Source organism: Stegodyphus dumicola, chromosome 2 (assembly GCF_044657685.1).
Source record: "Stegodyphus dumicola isolate Sdum_Otavi_A_Nest chromosome 2, ASM4465768v1".
Taxonomy (NCBI): Eukaryota; Metazoa; Arthropoda; class Arachnida; order Araneae; family Eresidae; genus Stegodyphus; species Stegodyphus dumicola.
Window position 1 is genome coordinate 78,677,005 of NC_140769.1, and position 26,250 is coordinate 78,703,254.

General features: G+C 33.4%; 1 protein-coding gene across 5 annotated transcripts in view; it reads left to right on the forward strand.

The window, feature by feature from the left end:
* RnrL (Ribonucleoside diphosphate reductase large subunit) overlaps positions 1-26,250 on the forward strand; it is a 219,775-nt gene that overhangs the window by 125,088 nt on the left and 68,437 nt on the right. For all 5 annotated transcript variants that reach the window (XM_085810790.1, XM_085810792.1, XM_085810789.1 and 2 more), the window contains 2 exons: positions 5,119-5,281; positions 25,572-25,713. In XM_085810790.1, the coding sequence (XP_085666916.1) occupies positions 5,119-5,281; positions 25,572-25,713 (305 nt within the window). The remainder of the gene's footprint in view (positions 1-5,118; positions 5,282-25,571; positions 25,714-26,250) is intronic.

The following is a 26,250-nucleotide window of genomic DNA, read 5'->3' on the forward strand; positions in this document are numbered from 1 at the left end:
TAATTATTTACGGATGTCTTGGAGCCTAGGACTAGCAGAGACGACTTTAAAAACGGGAAAGCATCAGCTTTAACATTGTACAGAGAAAAAAATCATTTCTTATTTAATGTCATATAATTTTATCTAACACGATTCAAGAATGTTTTTCTAGAATTTATAACAAAAAAAGACGCTTCTTTAGGGAAATGTTTAAAAACAGTTTTAACTTTGAAAATACAGCATCTTAAAACTGAATTTTAGATTTTTTCAGTGCACTAAATTAGGCAAAATTCTTCACAGTTCTACGTTTATTCGCACGATGGTTTTAGTCTTAATTTTCATTTAAAGTTAGAAATACTTAAAGCATTAATAAAAGAAAGTGAAAAAAATTATATTTTGGAAGTTTTCTGTGCGTATGTACGAATTTAGAAAAATCTCAAGTAATTTATCGTTTTTCAGTACATGATTTAAAAGCATCATTATAAACTTTTAATATGGAAAAGGAATTTTTAATAAATAAAATCATTCAAAAATCTAGATGGTAATATAGTTTATCTGAAAAGAGTTCATTTATGTGCTGGCTTTTCTCTTTAGACAATCTTTTATCATTGCACTGTACTTCATGACACAGTTTTCTTTCCGCAAATCTCTCCAGCGACGAGATAAGGCATTGAGGGTCTTAATGTAGCAAAGAATATTTTATTTTTATCTAAAAAAAGTATTTATAATAACGATGAATAGAAAGCTGAGAATTAAAGTTAAGGTTTTGGTAGGAAAAAAAGAAAAATGCAGAACTTGTAAAAACTGAATGGTATAGAAAAAATGAAAATTTAATATTCTATTATACAAATTCGTTGTGATCAATGTTCAAAGTTACCATGTAAAGAAACATTTTTAAAATTCAAATTCATCTCAAATAGATTTAGTAATAATTCAAGTCAATGTCGTTGGAAAGTATTCATGTTAACGTCATTCAGAAAAGATTATTGATTAGAATATAAATTGAAGTCATTTAAAGATAAAGTAAGTAAAATTAGTAGTTTATTAAACTACAGTCAAAAGTCGTTAATTCGGACACCCATAATCCGGACCTCAAAGCTAAAATCTTTCTGCGCATGCGCCGCGTTGACGCATGCTCATAGGCGTTTTACGCGTGCGCGCAAGACAGTTACGACTGTGCATATGCGTCTGCGCAAGCGCAGAATACGTTTTCGCGTGCGCGTTTAATGTATAACGGATGGTATAAGCTAAAATTATCTATTTCAGTTAATGTTGATGATTGTGTTGTTCTTTAATCTTCGAATTGGATCCGGCTTATTATTTTTTGCAGACTGTAAGAGCAATTTTATAAAAGTAAGCTTTCGATTATGTCAAATAGAATTTCCGATGCTGGAGCTCCCAAAGGATCTAGAAAACGAAAGTATGATTTGATGTCCATCAAACAAAAAACGAATTGCTACAAAAAATGGATAAAGGTATATCCTTTGTTTTTCTAACCGTTCCGAAATCTGTTTATCAATTTCACGCTGCTCTGCGTGGGGGGGGGGGACATCGCCGCGCGCAATGAACTGGAAGTTGATCTGTCACCACTATCGTTATCTTCAGGGCAGATGTTTTTATTTTATTTGGCTTATAATTCCTTACTAAATGTAGTAAGTATTTAATCTCAATGTACTCCGTCTTTGATATGATTTAAATCAAATTTCTCGTCATTATAAATATCACGAATACAAATCAAATAGTTTTCTGGTTGCAATTTTCTAATTTCGGCTATGCGTAAGGTACGCATGCGCGCGTTGAAAGAGATGTTTAATAAAGTAAACAAATAAATATTAAGCTTCTTTTTTTTAAAATTTTGATACCCTTTAGATCATAATTGCTCATTATTTTATAAATTACGATTTCATATTTTTAATTTTATAATTTCTGCATGCCATCTTACCAGATTTAAACTGATGATCTATAATCCGGAAAAATCGATAATCCGGAATAGCCAAAGTCCCGACGAGTCCGGATTAAAGACTTTTGACTGTATATGCTAATGTAATGCATTTTGTTTAGTACATAAATTATGTACGTTTTTATTTGTATAATGCAATGAGTAGAAAATTTTGATGACCGTATCTTTTCTCTGGGCCTAATTATTAGTTCTATTCTTCTTCTTGCTACGTAATACAAATGAATAATGGTACAAAGTTATGGTGGAATCAAAACGTAATTTTCTATAAATTTTTGCGTGAGGAATGACTACAATTTTATTCAGATTTTGTGAAATATTTTAGAAATAAAAGTAAATAATTTTCCAAATAAAAAACTAAAAACGCAAAGCAATATCAATTTCAAACACATATTCATAAAGTACATACGCTGTTTAAAATCTGCTTAGTTATGCAGCCAACACGGCGATAACCATAAAATCTGGCATACATTCAATTATCTTTCTTGCCATAACGAGAGCCTGCTGGACAAGAGGACATGGACACGTCAATACGCCCCACTGGACGACGGTCATTTGAGTGGGGGGAAAGCAACTAAAGACAGCGAAACATCTGCCGCCTTTAGCGGTAATCTGGATACAGAATGGGCAGAAGAAATAGTAGAATCTGGTTTCTTTTCAAGAGTTGAGAGGAAGAGTTTTTATTTGAGGGTCTCGGCCACTAGGAAGGTTAACCTCTAAATAACTAAAAATAAATTAATTTTGCTGAAAATTTCCAAATTTACTGAGAAAACTTTCAAAGTGAAACAAGACATTAGAATAAATACCTCCTTTTTTTTTTTTTTTTTTTTTTTAATTAATTATTTCTGTGACACATAAAAAAAGATACATATTTGTATGTAAACATTTGCAAGCTTCTTTATTTTTTACTGGTTCACATTTTAAAATGTTTTTAAAGGGAAACATTGCATTTTCAATGAAAATGCTTTGCTGTAGTTTGAAAATGCTTTATCAGGGTAAAATCATTGTATGAAACATTGCTCTGTGCTCCATTTTGCATGAAGTTTACAGATTTAGTTTCTGTTCATTCCTTGTTCTCTGAAGTCACTTCCTCCACAAATACCTTTTGCTGATGCTTCTGAGATTATTTTGTTGAACTCATTTTTAAGGTTCTCTAGTAACTTCTTCACATCTTCATTGTTAACTTTCAAGTCTATGCTTTTGCCTAGACATAGCATTATAGATAACAAAACAAAAACAAATAGAAGTTAGTGTCAAATGCTTTAGTATCTTTACCTATAAAACAATCTGGCCATAATGTCTTCCAAACTAAATGAATGGTCCTGTAAACTAGAGTTAACCCTTTGATGTGCACCCTGAAACCACCAAGTTTCGAATTTTTTTCTTCTCTTTCTGAAATTTTTTATTGAAAACAGATTGATTACTGATCTTTTACCTCTACATAACACAAAATGACAGCAGAAGAATCAAACATCTTTTAGGTCTTAGTACTTCAAATTGTATGCCTTTTAAAATTCCTTTTCGATGAGACAAAATAACTTCCTTTTATTAATATAAACAACTTTAAATTTCATCTGTTATTCATCATAATTTCAATAATTCACCCATTAACATCATTATTTCTATCATAAACAATAAACAATGGTGCCTTGAAACCACTTCTGTTCACAATGGTGTTTTCTCCTTTTCAAATAGGAATGTTTATTTTTACCCGGACATAGATAAGGGGCTTTGAAACCACAAAGTTATTTTATTACTAAACAATACATACACTTGCCCAGTGAAAAGGGCTTACTTTTCCAGAGATTTTTCTCTGATCTCAACACGCTTGTTTCCTATGCTATTATTGTGATTTTATAAATTATTTTGTGTGGTTTAAATATAATATAAATATACTTAGTTATCATTAAAAATAGAAATCACATAAAAGCTTTATTTAAATAAAAAATATTTTATAAATATTTTGGGACAAAATACGAATGGGAAACAAAAGATCTAAGCTCCCCATTAACATACAAAACCACAAATTTCATGTGCCAGACAAAAAGAGACTAATTAGTGCTGGACATATACCAGTAAAATGTAAATCCAGGCAGTGTACATTTTGTAGCACAAGGGAGAAACCTCATTGAACGAGATGCATATACGAAACCTGCAATGTGGGTCTATGCATGTACCAAAAAGACAAAACATGCTTTGAACAGTGTCACAAAAAAATTTGTTCTTTGATGTTTAGAAAAACACTGAGATTTTTTTTTTTTTTTTTTTTTATCCTTACTTTATTGAGTTTTTTATGCATTTATCTGAATGTCTTTATTATGTAGGTTCGTGTGTTTTCACTGCTAGAAAAATTACATAAATGTTTATTTTTTCTGACGATTTACTTCGTAAAATAATGTAGAAATTTTACATATAATGAAATTCTTACTCACATTTGCTTTTACATTCTCAAATTCTGTCATTTATTGGAAAAGTGACAGAGAAGGGTAAGTTCCCCCACCCCTATTACCTCAGTAAGTTTCAAAGTCGTCGTTCACAGTGTGACCACCACCCACAGATCAATGGGCAAGAGTAATTTTTTTTAATTCATATATTATTTGTCTCTAGGATCATGATATTCAATTTCTAGAGTTTTTAGTTAAAAAAATATGGTGCGCGTCAAAGGGTTAAGCAGCAAAAAATGTTAAAATAATAGTCCAGAAATTCCTGAATGTTAATTATCTATCAGAAACCTAAAAACTCGTGAAAATCTTTTATCTTTGACATAAGTATTTGTTTCAGAGATAATTTGTTCATGATCTGAGGTTCCACTGTACTACTTTAGTAAGCTAATCTTCAGATAAAGAAATAATTCATGTTTTTAGATTCACATAAAGAAGTCTCTAGTGTAGAATATTTCTTTAAAAATATCTGTCTTTCTGACCAGGAATTAGAGAAATTGGTTATTATTTCAGATCATCAGGGCTTCCAAATTTTAACCAACCCATAAAGTAAAGTTTTGTCCCCCCCCCACCTCCCAAATTTAAAAAATATTTCTTTTCTGCTCATCTTTTATATGGAAGATTTGATCTAGAAAACTTGTTTTACTTTAATGCTTGTTTTATCATATGTTATTCATAGTGCATGTTTTACATGTGTGCTATTATTAATCATTATTTAAATTGGCAAATTTTATTTTCCAGTTGTTGAGCGACCGCAGCATATGCTTATGCGAGTTGCTGTTGGTATACATGGTGATGATATTGATGCAGCTATTGAGACATATCATTTATTGTCTGAAAAATGGTTTACTCATGCATCTCCGACCCTCTTCAATTCTGGAACTCCAAAACCACAGTTGTCAAGGTAGAAAATTTTCATTAGAAATATCAAAGTTTTAAAGATTTATCTGTAACTGTTTATTTCCATCTTAATATTTTTTGTGAGTTTTTATTTAGTATCTAACATAACTTAAATGTTTTTATTGTATTATATACAATTATAGATAAACTTGAGAATATTCATATTGGTGGGTTTTACTAATTTGCAACTGTCTTTTTTAATGTCATAAGCGAAAAGTTTAAAAGTATTGTTAGACCCAAATACTGGGGAATTTTTCTTTACAGTTTTTCAAGTTGTTTATAGGACTGTCTCTTTTAATTCTTTAATAGAGGCTAATTTTGAATTTTTCTGTTTTCATTTTTTGCAGGAATCTGCAGGTATTTTCTATTTCTGTATTCTGAAGCGAAAGTTTTTTTTTTTTTTTTTTTTAATTATTATCTGTGTCATTGTATACATGTAAAATATTTTTCTTCTTTTTTTGTATTAGAAAGCTAAGACAAATAGGGAAAAGAAACAATTCAATGATACTTTTTATTCTACAAATTATTTGACAAATAGATTAAATATTGCATTTGCAGGTCTCTGTGAATGTCAGAACGAAGTTTGTGTTGGCTCTCTTGTTAATCGGCCAAGTATGGAGCTTCAAAACACTTTTTCCTTTACAAGTTCTGTTATGAAGCTCCAGACAAGGAAGATTTAAAAAAAAAAAATTTTTTTTTCGTAATTGTTTAATTTTTTGCACATTTACTTCCCTTGTTTACTTTCTTAGTTTCAATCAATGTCTTAGTATCTTAGTTTTTTAATTTTTTTTTCTTTCAAATCTATGTCTTAATCTTAGATTTTTGCTTTTATGTAGTTCATGTATTAATTTACTTGGTAAAATTTGCGTCTTTTCGTTGATAAGTTGGATCTAACAATGCTTTTAAACTTAAATTATAATTTAGCAGCACTTTGTGCTCATTTATTCTGTTAGTACCAGCGTACTTTATTCTCAACTCGTTGACTACTTCTTTTCTCATAAGGGAGCCATTAGGCCACCCTGCATTCTTAAATGTGAATAGAAGCGAGATTTAACTCTAAAAGACTGCAGTATCCCACCTGTAATATGTTTTGTTTGCTAGAACGCCCCAACCCGCCTGATCACAAAGTGATCCCATGGTCCACCTGTAATATGTACCAGATGAATGGCTGTAAAATGGTATCGGTATCTGCCTGGTAGTCACCCCTGCATTCTCAAATGTTACCAAGGCCCTTGATATGCTATTTACATTTCTTTTAATATTTTAGTAGTATTTTACTGCTTGCTTACTAGCATTAAAACTTTCAGATAGAAGGAATGACTGTTCATGTTTGAAACTAATTATTTATGAACAAGAATAAGTGATATTTTTTCAGTTGGGGGAAGAAAAAAAAAAAAGGAATGGAAACTTTTAATTACTTTCAAAATGTTTTTCTCTTTAAATTGAAATAAAATTGTGGTATATCGAGAACTATCAATGTGTATATTATAATCGGACTTTAAGTTGGCACCGCGCCAAGCATCAAAGTGCGGGGAGTAATTAGAAAAGGACTGGAATGCGAGTAGCTGTAGTTATGAAATAACTGTAGATATAAGTGTGTAAGCGAGTGATGATATATTTGTATATATAATAAAGATAGCATGTAGTTTAAAAGAGTGTCTTGTGATAAACCCACTAAAGGATACACGACAGCTGGTGATGAGGATGTGCGATCTAAAAAAAAAAAAATGTGCCTAATGCAATCTCAATAAGGATTTAGGGGATTCCCAGAAGATGGTTCAAGGTACAACTTTTATAATCATTTTTCTTTCGGAAAACTCATCATGGAGCAGCTTGTAACTGAGTTAATAGTGCAGAATAGAGCTCTAATGGAGAGACTTACTTCAGTTATTACTCCACAGATGGACAATTCGAAACTTTTGGTTTAGTTTGAAAAATATAATGAACACGAAGAACAGTTTGATTCATTTCTAGAGAGATTCGAAAGTTATTTAGATATACAAAATGTTCCAGACAGGGTTCGTACGGTCCTTAAAAGTCCTTAGATTTTTTGGAATCGATTTTTGGTCCTTAAAAGTCCTTAATTTTGGCCAAAATCGGTAGAAGGTCCTTAATTTTAATCATCTGAAATTTCTGTCTGTTTTTACGACTGCCATTTTGAGTGTGAATTAGCATTTTGGAGGAATATTTTTCGTGATTCAGTGACATATATGGTTATCTTTTGAATGGGTTCATGGTTTATAATTTGTTTCTATTTCTAATAGAAATGATGGGATACTCGAATTTCTAAGCAAGAAGTGAAACATAAGCATTTTGAAATTCATTTTTTCTAATAAAGAGCTCTTAAACAACTTCTTGCTTTGGTTGTTTTAATTCCGAGATCTGAGAATTTTCCGACAATTTTTTTTAAAGCATCGTAACATTGATAAATTTCATTAAAATAATGGTAATATATTGAAATTATATTTAAAAAATAAGATTAAAATAAAACATTATTATTTTTTGCTGTCATATTATAAAGTTTCATTTTGGCAAATTATTATACAATATTTTTAATCTGAAAAATAAATAAGGTGTAATGCTATAAAGCACAATTTACAAAACAGCTCTTAGCGAAAGCAAAATTAGCTATGTAATTAATTAAAAATGTCTTGTTTTTAATTTTTTCATAGTAAGAGTTTTCCCGTGTAATTAATTGTCTCGGATTATTCAAAATTCTCATAATGGGCACAGTTTTCTCTATAAAATTAGTTTTATACCCCCCCCCCCCCCCGAAATATTTCTATCTTTTTGCTGTTACAGAAATGGTAGGAAAAATTTTTCTTTAGGATTTTAGACATTGCAGCTTGGAAAGTTTAGAAGGATTTGAAGGCAAGATTTATAGACCCACGATTCTAGAAGATTCGAGAAATATGTGACAAAATGAAAAATGTCTCCATGGTATCAACACGTAATGGATGTATTTTACAGAAAGTTTGCAATGAATTTCTTGCTTTTTGGAGAATGTCTGGAAGGACAATGAAAACATATTTGAATATTTTACTTCTGATACTAGAATCTTAACATATTTATCTTCCCTTTATTTTCTCTACTTTTCACTAGACACAAGCATGGAAAATATCAAAAACGCTTCTAATCTTATCATATGGGCAGGCATTATAGATAGGGATGTTTTTATTAATAAATAAATTGAAAACTTACAATTTAAAAGATTAATCTAATATCTCTTAATGCATCATACACAGAGCTGGTACACATTTTCCCACCTGATGCAATCTCTGTGGATCCTAAATTCTGCTGCCTAGTGCCCTTCTAAGTTCTGCTTCCAATGTCTGCTCTAAATTCTAAAAGTTTTGCCATTTCTAGATTTTGTTGTTTGGTGTGTCACTAAATTCTAAAAATTCTGGCACATCAGCTCTGTAACCGGCCTTTACAGTATATATTTTCTATTTCTTTTGAATGTTCATATTACTAAAGAAATAAAATTAGCCGTCTTTTGTATAAATTCTAAATGCATTTATTGTTTTTTAGAATAAGAGAAATCCTTAATTAAATCCAGAAATTCTAAAATGAAAAGAAAACGTGTTTAATCTTTGACCACTAGTCCACATTTTTGTTTGAATTAGGGTGTTCTTGTTTAATTACGTCACCGTGAGCTGTAATTGATTTTGTTAGCATCAGAAAATGCCTTTATGTTCTAAGTTCTTTATTTTAAACGTTTGTCTGATGTTGTAAATACTTTCAGACATAGCGATAATATGCTTCACATCTGTCGGAGGTTTTGGACTATTTAACTTTTACCAGATCAAGTAAACCCTCATAGGTACATTGTGGAGAGGTTGACAAACACGCAGAAACTAAAGAGAGCTTTGGTTTGCATAGTGAGACAAATCTTTAATTGTTAGAAAAGATGCTTAAAGAGAAGGAAATCGATATAAAGTAGCTAAAATGTTTGGGAAGGCTTCAAATTAAAATGACGGTTAAATATTTTTTGAGTGTCGTTGTTAGAAGACATAAATGTTTTGTAGCTTTTACAGTGTAATTATCCTAATGTCATAAATTACATGTATTTTAAACTGTGAAATGTTAGTAGATTTTGATTTTAATAGTGTTTTTTTAACAAATATTGTTAAAAAATAAAATTTAATAGTGGCCATGTAAATCCATAATGACTAAGGTTATCAAACTACCTCATTTAATTATTTATAACTAACTGCTTACCCTTAAAAATTATCCTTACATATTAAAGGGAGTTATTGCCTTTCATTAATACTCACTGTGGTCGCAAGATAAAATAAAAAAGTGTAAAAATTCAAGTAAAACTTATTCTTTGCATCTAGTGAGACTTAAAATAATACAAAACAGTTTATTACCTCTGGTGCTTTAATAGCTTATTGGAACCTTAAAGTATATCAACTGGGTTACAAGCTCTGAAACTCTACACGAAACTACGACACTAACCGCATCAAACAGAGCCTGACTAACTTTCAACACTTGTCAACCGTGTCTACGTCAAGCCTTTCAGGTTCGTTCTAATCGGCAGGTCTCTCTCTAGACAAGCAGCAGTGGTGACAACATTCAGTCTTTTGGGTTAAGAATCATGCTGATTATGATCTTGCTTCTCATTTTAACCTATGCCATTATACATAAAATCTACCTGCTATTTACTAAACCTCTAGACTGACCAAGTATGCGACAAAACGAGACATAAAAAAAAATCAACATAAAGCTAACTGTTTGTAAAACGTAAATGTCACTTATTTCTTTCAAATATGTCCAACTATTATAAGTGTCAAATATTTAATGCTACTTGATAAATTGCATAGTTTATTTTATTCTCAAACTTATTAATAATTATGTTAATTAATTCATCTTTAGTAATACTACATACTACTTAGGGATGTATTTCATTTTAGGATGGTATTACAAACGTGAAATTCAGGCATGGATAATATTTTTAATTGAATTTATTCAGTTCATATTTGCTCATAGGTCCTTAATTTTTTTCATTAATGGTCCTTAAAAGTCCTTAATTTCTGTGTGCAGAAATGTGTACGAACCCTGTCCAGAGGACAAGCGTCAGAAAATACTGATTTCTAGTTTGTCCGGAAAAATATATAGTCTGGCTCCTCATAATCCTTTCGATAAAGATTATGGTGTGTTAAAAACAACATTAAGAAATCATTTAAATCCTAAGCCACTTATAATTCCTAGAAGACATATATTTTTAAATCGAAAGCAGCAGGAAGGGGAAACAATTAGTATGTATATGGCAGAGTTAAGGTCGCTTGCCATACCGTGTGCTTACAATCAGAACATGTTAAATACAATATTGTGGGATGTATTTGTTAGTGGGCTTAGAGATAGGGCTATTCTGGATAGAATTTTTGAGCAGGATAATATCAGTTTAGATGATACTTTAAAAATAGTTTTGCCAATGGAAAAAGTTTTAAAAGGTGCAAGTGAAATAATTGGGAAACCAGTGGAAATTTGTGCCAGCAATAAGGGTAAATCTAAATCAGTCGCTCTAAAACAAAAGTTTGAAAAACAAAACTTTGCAGCTAAGAGTGCTAAAGGGAAAATGTGTTCGTGATGTTCGAGGACTGACCAAGATTGAAATTCTTGTAAATTTAAGACAAGTATCTGCAGATTTTGTAAGAAAATCAGGCACATTGAAAAAGCATGCTGCAACGCTAAAAATGCTGAAAAAATGAAAGCGAAACAAAAACAGACATAGGAAATGAAAACACAGTTCCTATAAACAGTATACATTCCAGTGAGGTGAAAAATAGGAAACTGCCCATAATGGTCCAAGTGAGCATAGAAGGAAAACCGGTAGCTATGGACCTGGATACAGGGGGTGCAGTATCGGTAATGAGTTAAAAAAATTTCCGGCAAATTTCGAAAAGGAAAATTAAAAATACAAGCCTGGTATTTAAAACATATAATCAGGGTTCGTACGGTTCTTAAGAGTCCTTAAGTCCTTAAGTTTTTTTGAATTGATTTTTGGTTCTTAAAAGTCCTTAATTTTGGGCAAAATCGGCTAGTTTTAATGAAATTTATTGAAACATTCTAAACAAAAATACGGCTTAGCTTTACACATATTACAATACGAAACGACTATTTTGGTAACATTTTTGGCTATCTTGCATCCAAATAGTTTTGAATTGTCTTCATAACATTTCAAACAATACTTTCGGACTTTATGTGCATCTCTTTCCTTTTTGTATAAATTATGACTAATTTAAGTCTGCAATATTGCACTGCTTGCTCTCAATATTGCTGCCGGATCATTGCTGCCAGTTGAACGGAAAGGATAGCAAATTTTGTGCCGGGTTCAGCGTGTTAAACCTTTACCATGGTCACAAGGTAAAACACAAAAATATAAAAATTCATGTGAAACTTATTGTTTGCATCTAGTGAGACTTAATGCAAAACAACTTATCATCGCTAATGCTTTAGTGGCTTAATAGAACCGTACAGTATATTAACTGAGTTACAACCCCTGGAATTCTACACGAAGCTACGACACTAACAGCATCAGATAGAGGTCAGCTAACTTTCAAAGCTTGCTAACTGTACTTACATCAGGCCTTTCAGGTTTGTTCTGATCAGAAGGCCTCCCTATAGGCAAGCATGAGTGGTGACAACAGCCAGTCTTTTGTTATAAATCATGCTCATTATGATTTTAATGCTCATTTTAACCTATGTTGCTTGACATAAAATTACTTACTATTTACTAAACCTCTAGACTGAGCAAGTATGTGACAAAATGAGTCATTAAAAAAAAAAAAAAAAAAAAAAAAGCTTACTGTTAGTAAAATGTAACTAAAATGTCACTTATCTTCTTTCAAATATGTCCCGTTATTATGAGTGTAAAATACTATTTAATGCTACTTGATAAATTTCATAAAATTAATTTTATTCTCAAACATATTAATAATTATGTTAATTAAGTTATGTTTAATAATAATGCATCCTACTCTCGTTCAGGCATGGATATAATATTTTTAATTGAATTTATTCAGTTTCCATTTGCTCATAGGTCCTTAATTTTTTTCATTAATGGTCCTTAAAAGTACTTAATTTCCTTGTGCAGAAATGTGTACGAACCCTGTATAATGGAGAAAAACTGATACCTTTAGGATTTACTACAGTTAAGGTAGAATATAAAAGTCAAAATAAAAACTTAAATCTTTACATTATTAAAGAAGACCTCGATACAATATTTGGAGAAAATGGCTTTGAGATAAATTTAGATTGGTCCTAAATAAAGTCAGTTTCTATCTCCCAAAAGTAGTTTAAATAAATTATTGGACCAATATAAAGAGATTTTTGACAGAAAATTAGGAGAGATAAAAAATTATGAGGTTCAACTTGAATTGAAGCCGAAGGTTTCACCAAAATTTTGCAAAGCTAGGCAAATACCATTTGTGTTAAAGGGCCAGATAGATGAAGAAATTGATCGCTTGGAAAAAGAGGGTATAATTGAAAAGGTTGAAACTTCGGAATGGGCAACTCCGGTAGTACCAGTAGTTAAGTTGGACGGCTCTATACGACTGTGTGCCGACTACTCGGTGACAGTAAACCCAAATATTGTTACACATCAACACCCTTTGTCGACCATAGAGGAAATATTTTCATGTTTGAGCGGGGGAAAGCATTTTTCAAAAATTGATTTTAAACATGCTTATTTACAAATGAAAGTACACCCTGAGACTCAAAAATTGCTTACAATAAACACACATAAAGGATTATATAAGTGTAAGAGATTAATGTTCAGGGTAAATGCAGTGCCAGCAATCTGGCAGCGTTATGTAGACGGACTATTCCACGGAATAGAAGGGTGTAAGGTCTTCATGGATGATGTGCGGATAACAGGGGCGAATGATGACACACACTTAAATACTTTTAAAAATTTCTTCAGGAAATGTAAAACTCATGGACTGAAATTAAATTTAGAGAAAAGTAAATTTTTTCAGGATGAGATGCAATTTTTAGGTCATAAAATTGATGCGAATGATTTACATAAGACTGATCGAAAAGTGATTGCAAAAGCGCCAAGACCCAGAAATGTCAAGGAAATTCAAAGTCTTTTGGTTAATTTTTATGGAAAATTTTGCCCTAAATTAGCGACAATCGCAAATCCCTTATATCAATTAACTAAGAAAAACACAAAATGGGTTTGGACAAATGATTATCAGGAGGCTTTTTCTAAACATTAAAAAAGAATTGTGTTCACAAAAAGTTTTGATGCATTATGATCCAAAATTGCCCTTAACATTGGCAACTGATACATCACCAGCAGTACTTTCTCACAAATTCTCTGATGGAACAGAAAGGCCAATTGCATATGCTTCAAGAACACTGACTGCAACGGAGAATCTTTATCAGTTATTTGGGGAATAAAATTTTTTTTTCTGTATTTAAAAGGCAGGAAATTTACATTAATTACAGATCATAAACCTCTTGTTGCAATTTTCGGCTCAAAGAAAGGCATACCAGTTTTGGCAGCAACAAGACTCTTACATTACGCTTTGGCTTTACAGTCATTCCAATTCGATATTATCTACCGAAAAACAAATGAGCATGTTAATGCTGACTGTCTATTACGATTACCGACGAACTCAGAGCAACTGTCTGTTCAGGATGATGTAACTATTTTTCAATTACAGCAGACTGAAACTCTTCCAATCATGGCCAGAGATTTGGCTAAAGAAACTGAAATAGATGCTGAACTCAGTCCTCTGCTATGAATACTTCAAAGTGGCGGTGAATTGAAAGGAAGGAAGATGGAGTATAGTCTCCAAGATGGCTTTATAATGTATGGTCAATGTGGTTTTGTTCCAAAACGATACCGTGATGATGTTTTGAAAGAGTTGCACCACGGACACTTAGGGACTGTAAAATGAAAGCAGTTGCTAGACCTTACGCATAGACTCCAACTACTACAGATTCTCCGTAGTTTCTACGGAAATTCATGAAAAACTATGAGCTACGAAAAGTATGGAAAAAACTACAGATTTTACAGAAACAAGAGCAGGAGAACCAGTACGCAAAACGGAACCAACTAATTCATCCGATGATTGGCTGAATACTCGTGTTATCATATATCACGTGTTGAGTGCGTTCCTAGTTTTGAAGAATTAGCCAATCGTAGATCAGTAACTCCAACCGTTAACGACTTATCAATAGTTCCACCCAATTGTCTGTCTCCCAGGTTCCTCGCTGATGCGTGTTTAGTAGTGCTGTAGAAGTAACGAGAAATTGTGTACCCGTATGTATTCGTTACTATTGTATCGTTACTCGTTACTTTCGGTAAAATCGATCGGTATCCGTATCCTGTGCCTATTTTATCGGTATACGGCCCTAGGGATGCCGCCCTATACGGCCCTATGCGATAGGGAGTTTTGCGTTGTATTTTTGGGTAGAAATAATTCATCTCCTTTTGTGGTGTCACAAAAGTCAGAAGCGCCTACGGAAGGCCGTCAGGAAAATAGGAAAAAATAAAATAAATAAAGAAATAAAATAAATATTACAATAATAACATTAATTAGTAATTAAAATAATAAAAAATTATTTATTAAAAAACTTAATAATTAAAATAATAAAAAATAGTGATTAAAATAATGAATAATAAAAGTAACATAATAATTAGCAACTGAAATATAAAATACTTATAAGTAAAATTTAACAAAAATGTAAAGACAAATAAAAATTAAAATAATTCTTAAATTTATGATGAATAGTTAAATTATAAAGTAAAATACCAGACCTTGTCTTATTGGCTTAGTACCTTTTCGTCCTTTCTCATTTCATCCCAGTTTCAAAAAGTGTCATTTCGTTCGCTGCCTTCCCCTACCAATTCCCACTTTCCCGTTTTATCCGCTGTTTGAAAAATAGGTGTTTACTTTACGATAAGACGAACGTCTGTTTACTTCAATTAAAATGGTTTAGAAGAGATGATTGTTTCTACTTCGACTTAGCTTTTGATTTCTAATACTATTTATTATTTTATGCAGACGAATTATGCTAAGCAGAAGAATGAACTTCAGACGTGTTCAGAAGGTGTTGTATCTGAATATAATAACATTTTTGTTATATACTATCCATTTTTTTAATTTCACACATTTCTAAAGCAACAGAACCACGATATCACTCTTTTGGCACACACACCAAAAACATGTATAATTAACACTAATGTTACATTCTTTATTAAAAGTAATGGGTCCTCTTTAAATGCAACCATTCATGCTTTTTAGAGAATTTTACATGTCGTGGTCTTAAAAAGGTGATGTTCACTACCAATGTTTGTTTATGTTCTCAAAAATACAAATCTCTTAGAAAGTGACCTCTTAGAGATGTCGTAATTAAATGATTTGCTATAATTATTTTCTAATAGATAACGGAATTAATGTAAATTAATGTCAATAACTCGAAGAAGCAAGTTTAAATACGGTGCAACAAAAATACAGAAGTATTTTAAATGACGAAAATATTCATATTTTGTCAATGTCAAATTTTTAAAAGAATTAATTTTGGACAAATTATGAAATCTAACTTTTAATGTTGTCTTCTGGTTCCTATATTTATAGCTGACAAACTTTTATACTCGTTATGAAAAAATAAAAATACAAGAAGTTTGAGTCCCGTAGACAGAGATTTTTATTATACCGGGAAATTTAATTTCAAAATTTGCAGTGTTTGATGCCATTTGTAACTTGCCTTCGGGTATCGCTTAATTAAGTTAGAATAATTCGAGGAAATAAGTTTAAATGAAGTGCAGCAAAAATAAGCATAATTTAAAAAGTTATGTGGTATCCATATCAAATTTCACTTTTCATAATGACAATAAAACTGTCACAAATACAAATAAAGAAACTGGGTTGGTGTTGGTGTATTTAATTATGGCAAAGCACACTAGGGCTATCTGCCCAGAGGGAGGGATGCCTTGGTGGAGGACTTTCTAATGGAAACTGGCTCGTATAACGTTACACATAGGGAAAACCACGAAAACACCCATGCAGCCAGCCCGTTCGCGGGATTCGAACCTCAGACCGAACTACCAGTGTTCAACGACTTTACCGCTTGGCCGCTGGTGGGCTAAAGAAACTGGGAGACCAAATTAAAGATTGGATTTCGTTATTTGTCCGTTATTCGTTATTTTGTTTGCTGCTTCTCCCCATTCCTTTCATCAGAACCGCTAATGACGAAAGGGTGAATTTCTAGTAAAGCTGTATATTAATGTTCATTATACATTTGTCACATTTTTGCTTTCTTTCAAAACAGCGATACTGTGGTTCTGTTGCTTTAGAAATTAATAAAATGGGTCCTTTGTTATAAAAACATAATTATATTCAGATACACACCTTTTGCACATGTTTGAAATCCAGTATTCTAATCAGAATGTCTACAGAAAATATTGAATCAATATTAGAAATCAAAACCTAAGTGAGAATGTAGTAAGAGTTATATCGTCTAACCTGTTTTAATTGAAGGAAACAGGTGCTTGCTTTATCGTAAAGTGAACACCTGTTTTTCAAAAAGCAAAGAGCCCACCAGCGCTCGAGCGGTAAAGTCGCTGAAGACTAATAGTTCAGTCCGGGGTTTAGTTCCCGGCTAACGGCTGGCTGCACGGGCGTTTTCGTGGTTTTCTCCATGTGTAACTTGCATATGAGCCAGTTTCCTTTAAAAAGTCCTCCACGAAGGCATCACTTCCCTTAAGCAATAGTCTTAGTGTGCATTGCCGTAACTAAATAATCCGAAACCGAGAAAAAGGGAATTGGTGGGGGAAGGCAGCAACAAAACGTCGTTTTAGAAGAATAGGCTACATAACCAAATTTCTATCTATACTCTGGTAAACAATACATTATTTGCTCCTCAAGGGCTTAAATTTAGCTAATGCTTGGCTTAGCTCTTAAATTTCAATTTCAGCCACAACCCCCAAACCAGACGTCTGGTATTTTATTTCAATACTTAGTTGTTCATCATTAATTTAAGAATTAAATTTTCATTTGTCTTTACATTTTTATTGAATTATAATGATAATCATTTAATATTCTAGTTAATTATTTTATTATTGAATTAGTTATTTTATTTTTTATTTTTATTATTATATTTATATTTATTTATTATATTTACCAACGATTGCGAAAATAAAAGGCAAGTAACTTATTTAGTGATAAATAAATAAAATAAAAACCAAGGCTTTTGTTTTCGCCTTACTTGGCTTTTATTTTATATTTATATATATATGTGTGTACTTTACATTTAATTATAGGGAGGTGCACATCTAGATGTTATAACGGGCCCATATACAAAATTTCAACGTTCTAGAACTAATGGTTTTTGAGTTATGCGAAATTCATATATACACTCACGTTTGTGAAAATTGCAACACCATGAAGGACTTACTTGAGTGAGCTGAAATTCTCAGGAAATGCAAAGTAGCGCATGATATGCAAATGATTAGAATTGCAAATCCGTAGCGCATGCGTATGCTGAGCAGCGCCCTCTGAACGGCTGGTGGATCCGAATAAATAGACGGCTGTAGCGAGGCGTGTATGGTTATCGGTGGTTATCTGCTAGTGGTAAACGTTAACTCAATCTGTACTTATGCCTCGTCGACGAAAGAGAGCGAGATTTGAACAACTTACAGAGTTTGAACGAGGAAGAATCATCGGCCTTCGTGAAGCTGGATTGTCGTATCGTGCAGTAGCCTCTCGTGTGCAGCGTAACAGCAGCACAGTGATGCGCGTTTGGAAGCAGTGGACGGACGAGTGTCGGACAACTCTGAAATCCGGGAGTGGACCCCGAAATGTGACGTCAGCTCGCGATGATAGACACCTGGTCCGCATGGTGCGGACGGACCGTACAGCTTCCTCTAGACAATTGGCAGCACTGTGGTCAATAGCTACAGGTGTTTCATTGTGTGCTTCATCAATTCGTAGACGTCTGCTGCAGTGTGGACTGCGCGCACGGACTCCTTTATACAGGATCCCCCTAACGCACGACCATCTCCACCTGCGACTACAATGGGCCAATCAGCATAGAGACTGGCGTGCTGATTGGCAGCATGTCGTGTTTTCTGACGAATCCCACTTTAATTTGTGGTACCATGATGGCCGCATTCGTGTCAGACGCTATGCCGGTGAACGCCACCTTCCGGAGTGCATTATCGAACGCCACAGTGGACGAACACCCGGAGTTATGGTCTGGGGCGCCATAGCATATCATAGACGATCTCAGTTGCTACGAATTGTGGGCAATCTGAACAGCAACCGGTATATCCGTTAAGTTCTACAGCCCGAAGCTGTTCCCTTCCTTCAAAGCTTGCCAGGCGCTGTATTTCAACAGGACAATGCCCGCCCTCATACTGCTCGGATTGTTAAATCCTTCTTTGCAGCGCAGCAGGTACAGCTTCTTCCTTGGCCTGCGTGTTCCCCGGATATGTCGCCAATTGAACATGTGTGGGATGTCATTGGTCGGCGTCTTGCACGTGATCCTCATCCTGTTGCGTCTGCAGACGAACTTTGGGTACGCGTACAAACGATATGGAATGCTCTTCCTCAGTCAGACATTCAAACTTTGTTTGACTCCATGCCACGTCGTGTAGCAGCATTTATTGCGGCGCGTGGTGGCCACACAAAATACTGATTCTGATCTCTTGTTCTTGTTTGTTTGCTTTGAACATTTAATGATTTATTTGTACCACTACCACTCAACTGTGTATTAAATTGCATTCAATTATGACGATTCCTTCTTGGTGTTGCAATTTTCACAAACGTGAGTGTACATACTTACACATCACGAGAAAATCCCTTTCAAGTATCAACTTAGCGTCATAATCATTAGTCATAAGTATCAGCTTAGAGTAAATGGGATTACATTTAACAATCCGTTTCTGAGAAAAAAAAAGAAAAAAGAAAGAAATTGTGTTTGTACGTACAGACGTCACCCAGAAAAATAATTCACATGGATTCTGTAATCGTGAAAAATGGATATTTCCGTTGAAATATGATACCCAAAAATTTTTCTCTATTACAATACTTACTTCCTTTTTATTTCGTACAAGGAAGTAAAGAACTTATATTAACCTACATATTCTTAATTAAACAATACCTAAGTGCAGTATATAAATATTTCAAATCAATAAAATCTCACTATGAAAAAAAAATCAATAATCATCTAAATTTTCAAATTACAAACATAATATGCACTATAAATCTAAATGTAAAAAGCAAATACAAAATAAAGCTTCACGCTATCAAAATTGATCATTTTCTTAAACATCAACAACTAAACAATATTTCAACTAAAATACATAATGTAAACAAGAGTTTGCCCGATGAGTCAACCAAAAAAAAATCGAAATCATCAATGAAAAATGTGGCACACGGGTATTGTTAGCAAATATATCATTCGCATTCGAACAGCAACCGCATCATTCGTAATCGAATAAACCGCATCGTACGACAGATGCGAGTAACGAAATGAATTTGTGAGTACCGAATCGGTACTTCGAGTCAACCGATGTACCCGTTACTCGGTAACGAATACATGCGGTTTGCTCCAGCTCTAGTGTTTAGGCTGCGTTCGGCTGCATTGTGTAGTTTACGGCGAGAGCTTAGCGTGTGTCTTGTGAACTGTGAATCAGGTGAAAGATTTTTAATCATAATGCTGCCTCGAACGAAGAAGCCAAAATTATCAAAGCAGAAGTTTAAAGATTCATATTCTTCAGAATTTCCATGCATTAAAGCGTCCGAAATTTCTGTGAATCACGCACACTGCAGTGTATGCAACAAAGACTTCTCAGTTGCTCATGGCGGAAAAGATGACTGTAAACGGCATGTGTTTTCTCAAAAGCATATAGAACTTGGCACCGTAAAATCTAAAGAAATAACAAATTTCTTAATAAAAGATGATGAAACAGATCCTATAAAAGCCGAATGCTATTTTGTTCGTTTTTTAATTGAACATAATCTACCGCTTTCTGTTTCGGATCATTCCAAAGAGCTTTTCAAAGCAATGTTTCCGGATTCTGCCATAGCAAAAAAATTTAGCTGCGGTCATACCAAAACTGCTGCTATTGTGAAAACGCTTGCAGAAAATACTGTTGCTGATATTATAAAATCAGTGTGCAGTACATCATTTTCTCTAAGTACTGATGGAAGTAATGATAACAATGATAACAAACTGTACCCATTGGTTATAACATACTACAGTAAAGAAAAGGGAGTGATAATTACTTCATTGATTTCTATTTTAGAATGCACGAATAATACAGGAGAAGGTATTTTTAATTGTATAAATGAAAACTTTAAAAACAAAGGTTTAGAATGGAAAAATTGCTTATCATTTTCTTCAGCTAATGCTAGTAATATGATTGGAAAGTTTAAAGGTGTAGCATCATTTATCAAAATGCATCAACCAAGTATAATCACCCGAGGTTGGCCGTGCCACCTCTTGCATATAGCTGCAAAAAAAGCTACTGAAAAATTAATTGGCTCAGAAATTGAAATGTTGATAATAGATATATATTTTTACTTGGAGAAAAGTTCGAAACGGAAGCATAGCTTCAAAGTTGCTCAACAAATTTTGGGACAGAATGCAAAATCTCATAAAATTTTGAAATATTGCAGTACGAGATGGTTGTCTCTTTTAGAATCTATAACAAGGATTTTGGAACAGTGGGATGCTGTGATAAATTTTTTTGGAGATAAACCAGATAACAGTGAGAATGAAGGAAAGAGATTGCAAAACATTAAAAAAATTTTACAGTCACCGACCACCAAATTGTACTTGTTATTTTTGAAAAATACTTTGCCTTTGTTTATAACAGTAAATATTAATTTGCAACAACAAGCTCTTTATATACATAAATTGAGAAGAGAACTTTTTGAACTTTTAATGAATTTATTTGTTAGATTCGTAAAACCATCAGTAATTTCTAAAGAAAATGAAGATGTTACTCTAACGTCTATTCCATTTCAGAAGTATAGTAAACAAAAAGAAAATGAAAATTTAGTGATTGGTGCGGAAACAAGACTATATTTAAGAAATGCCAAGTTGAATGAAAGTGAAGTGAAATCATTTTTCAATTCTGTGTGAGCTTTTTTTGTAACTGCATGTTCATATATAATTGATAAATTTCCACTGAGTGATCCATTTCTAAAACATGCTGAAGTTGCTGACATCAACTTGAGAACTGAAGTCTCATTTTCATCTGTTCTTTACTTGATGAATACTTTTCCATCCATTATTGATGAAAAATGTCTTAATCAAGTAGAAATTGAATTTTCCATGTATCAAGTAGATGATTTGAAAGAAATTGTAGATTTGCGTATTGATATAGCATGGGGAGAAATTGCCAAATTAAAAAATATGAATGGGTGTATTAAATACAAAGTATTGCCTTCTGTAATGCTTGCTGTCTTAATAATACCTCATTCAAATGCAGCTTGCGAAAGAATTTTTTCTATTGTTAAAAAAAATCAGACGGAATTTCAACCAAATTTAGGTCTTAAAACTCTTGAAGCAGTTTTGATTGAAAAAAAAAATATGCAGGCAAATGAAGAACTGTGTTATAAGAAAACATTCTCAAAATCAGAACTTAAGCTTGCTAAGCATGCTACATATAAATCTTTGCATTCATAAATTATGCATATTTTGTTTAATACTTATATGTATCATTCTTGGTTATTTAAATTTTATTTCCCTGTAGAAATCATATCCAGAATAAAGATATAATTTATAGCTTCTGATTTTTTCTATGATTAGTAGTGATTTAAGTACTTAGTGAATGCTTGAGGAGTTAAAAGAAAATTTCTGATTAAATGTGCATATAATTTACAAGGTATATTTTTAATTATTCAGTTTTATATGTATATGGATTTTAAATGTAATAAAATTGATTACAATTAATTATTAATTTAAAATTAATGAATGGTTAATTACAACATACGCTATGCGCACATTTTCAAAGTTGTAAAAATGTCGTTCGTGCGTTGACTACTGACAAGGTTTGCTGAAGGTTGGAGTCTATGCTTACGTATTTTGGAATGGTATAGATAAAGATATCGAAAATACTTCCAAAAACTGTTCTGAATGGGCAAAACATAAAATAGATCCTCCTTAAGTAAAATTTCATCATTGGGAGTACCCAAGCGCTCCAATGAAATATATTCACATTGATTATGCAGGACCTATTTTTGAGTATATGTTTTTGATAATCGCTGATGCTCACTCAAAATGCCTAGAAGCCTATCCAATGAAATCAAGCTCGACTTTAAAAGCAATAGAATGTTTATGGGACTTTTTTGCACAATTCGGATTACCAATACTGTTAGTGAGTGATAACGGGCGCACTTCACTTCACATGAGTTTAAGATATTTCTACAGAGTAATGGAATCAAACACAAAACTACAGCACCATTTAAACCATCTAGTAATGGGCAGGCTGAACGGTATGTGTTTACAGTAAAACAATCTTTAAGAAAAATGCAAAATTATCCAGGAACATTGAGACAAAAACTCAATACATTTTTGATGCAGGATAGGAAAACTCCGAATTTAACTACTCTGCAGAGCTCTGCAATGCTAATGCTGAAGAGGGAAATTCAAACAAGAATAGATTTATTGAGACCAGATCTCAAAAGGAGGGTGGAAGACAGAATTCGAAAAGGAACCTACAAGTTTGCAGACTGAGGATTCAGAGTAGAAGATAGAGTGGCAGTAAGAAATTATCGCCAAGGTGATATACAATGGAGATTTGGTACTGTCCAATCCAAGGATGTACAGCTTCATTACACCATAAATGTAGATGGTCAGCTGTGGTGACAACATATCGATCAGATGCATGATGGAGGAACCGTAACAGGTGAGGGGTTCATACGTCCACCTCCAGCTCTTGTGATTTCCAAAGAGCCTGATAAGAGTGGAGTTCCAGAACCATCAGAAGATAATAGCCACCATGCAGATGAGTCTGTCGTCCTCCGAGTCCAAGGTTGTACGAGATGTTCCATCCACCGGAGCTGTTGCTGATAAAACCAGGTTACCAAAAAAACCTGCAGTGCCACAACCTTTGTGTCGGTCCAGTAGAATTCAACGTCCCCCAGATAGACTGCAGTTATGATAAAAGGGGAGGGATGTGGTAAATCGAGAACCATCGATGTGTATATCATAATCGGACTTTAAGATGGCACCGTGCCAAGCATCGAAGCGCAGGGAATAATTAGAAAAAGACTGGAATGCGAGTAGCTGTAATTATAAAATAACTGTAGATATAAGTGTGTAAGCGAGTGATGATATGTTTGTATATATAATAAAGATAGCATGTAGTTTCAACATGTGTATCTTCTGATAAACCCACTAAAGGATACACGAGAAAAATCATACTATGCAGAGCTAATATTTAGAACGCCCATTGTTTGACATTCCAGAATTGTAACAAAGCCATAAACAGTTATTAAAATTTGTGGAAATACCGGTACTATGTATAATTGTTAGAAGTTTGTCATAAATGAAAAATATACTGATTAATATAAATCTTCTGAACATAGATTTATTTACTTGGAGAGTAAGAGCCAATGCATTAGACATATTCATACTTGAGACATCTTCTAGACTACTATATCAAGAATATTAAGATTGATTAGCCATTTTATTCCAGTTAACAAGTTATCTCTTAACATTAGTTTTAAGTTATCTCTAGAGTTGAGTGCTACGTATCATATTAGTGTCATTCCAATGAACTGCAAGCTTGCACAGCTTAATAAGTCTTTTGTTTCTTCTGTTTTCAAACACATCGTGTCATTTCTAGGATCACTTAAGATTCCAGTTCTTGATAGAGATCAGTGATACTACCCCGTAATTCTGTGCTTCTGTGTGCCTTTGTCTTATTGTATAATTGCGATGGTTAGATTTGCATACTGCAAGAACAGTACAAAGTTTTACTTTTTTTGATTGCACACTTATAGTTATACTTGGTAGTGGTATTTTGGCCCAAGAAGCATTTTTTTAGTCGTTTCCTAATTTATTGATGATGAAGCTAAGCACCTCTAAAAAGACACACATATGGAAGAAGAATCTTGTTATAATAACGGGTCCCGTTGACTGAACCTGCGTTGAAGATGTGAAGGTCTTTTACGACTACCAAGCATGATGCCTCTCCAAACGAGAACACCGCCACCTCCATACCTCCCTTTCAATGATGTTCGAGGGATGATTGCGGCTTCTCCGCTCTCTCCAGATGAGAATCGCTACTCAGACTGAATCTGCTCTAATCTGTAAAGAGTACTCGTCCCCATTCATTGTCTCTCCAATTCTGGTGTTCCCGGCACCACAGAGAACGCCTTCTCCGATGGGCAGGCGTTAGAGGTACACACCATACAGGATGTCGTGCAAACAGACCACCACCGTGCAGTCTTCTGGCCACTGTAAAACGCGATATCGGTGGTCCAGTCGCCTGTGTCGTGTGTCTAGCGATTTCTCCCGCTGTCTGCCGCCTGTTCCTTCTGGCCTGTAAGGCAATATACCGGTCATCTGCGGGTGTGGTTCCTCGTGGACGACCACTACTGAACCCCGGATAGCTGTTCCTGTAGTTTGAAATTGTCTCCAAAGTCGTGAAACGATGCTGTGAGCAATTCCAAACTCTGCAGCCACACTTGTCACACTGCGGCCTTCCTCCAACTTCCCAATGATTTGACCTCGGGTAAAAGCATCTAGATGTCGTCTAACAGATTGATTATTCGCCATTTCTCGCTGAGGCAGCAACTCGGTGTGATTTTAACTGCTATACGGCGTGCAATCTCTTTGCCAGAAATACTGATCTTACACCGGCAACATGCTTTATACTACTCAGACACTCCCCCATTACGTCTACCTGCATATCTGCGCATGTGCTGCCGTACGTCACCTTACTTAATCTCCTGATTGGTCTTTCTGTCCGCTCTGCCTCTTCGTTCAGCTGATATGCTAATTTTTCGACTTCATCCTTAATTTTGCACACCAGTGTATGTTTTAACTGATAAAAATGTTTCATTAACTGAGTTGTGTAAAGAAGAATTTAAAAACTTTTGAAATCTGTCCCAAAGTGTGTCTAAGATTGTAGTGGCATGGAAAGATGGACGAGAATGTTATTATTTAGGTAATATAAATAATAACATACTCGTCCATCATTAATTTTATCTTAATGCAAAACTGACTTTCATATTTAATGCTTTTTTAAGAGCATTCACACAAAATTTTCTCATTTTTTTCTGCATAAAAATTACTTTTATTTCTGTATGTTGTAGCTGTTTTCTCCTAACAATGACTGAAGACAGTATAGAAGGCATTTATGATACTTTAAAACGTTGTGCATTAATTTCAAAATCTGCTGGAGGAATTGGATTAAATGTGCATTGTATTAGGGCTACAGGGAGTTATATTGCTGGGGTAAGTATTAATTCAATTTGTATTCAGTTTTCCGTAAATTTACACATGACAAAATGTGTATCTAATCATCAAAATTTGTAAGACCTGATTCAATACAATAAAAATATTTAAGGGAAGTAAATCATAGTTATGTAGAAAATTGGTGAATTTAAAATATCTGATCTAAACATAGCCAGTAACTATCTAACTAAACATAGCCAGTATTTAAACACATCATTTACAATAGCAATAAAATGTCTTAAACTAATAGAAATTCTTGAAAGCTAATCCCATATTTTTAATTTTGTACTAAGTAATTTGGTTCTAAAATAATCGGTGTTTAAAAAACAAGGAGCAGATTTAACTTGTGTGCAAAATTATTTCTCACCATACAAAAATGGTTCAGAGAATGTATTGTGTTAGATATTCAAGATCTTCATCTTCCATAAACTGGAAGTCAAAATTCTGGAGAAACATTCATAAAATGCCTTGCATGGCAATTTTTCATTTTTTATTTATAAAGTGATGTATGACAGATTTTTTTTTCTGTTTTAAAGA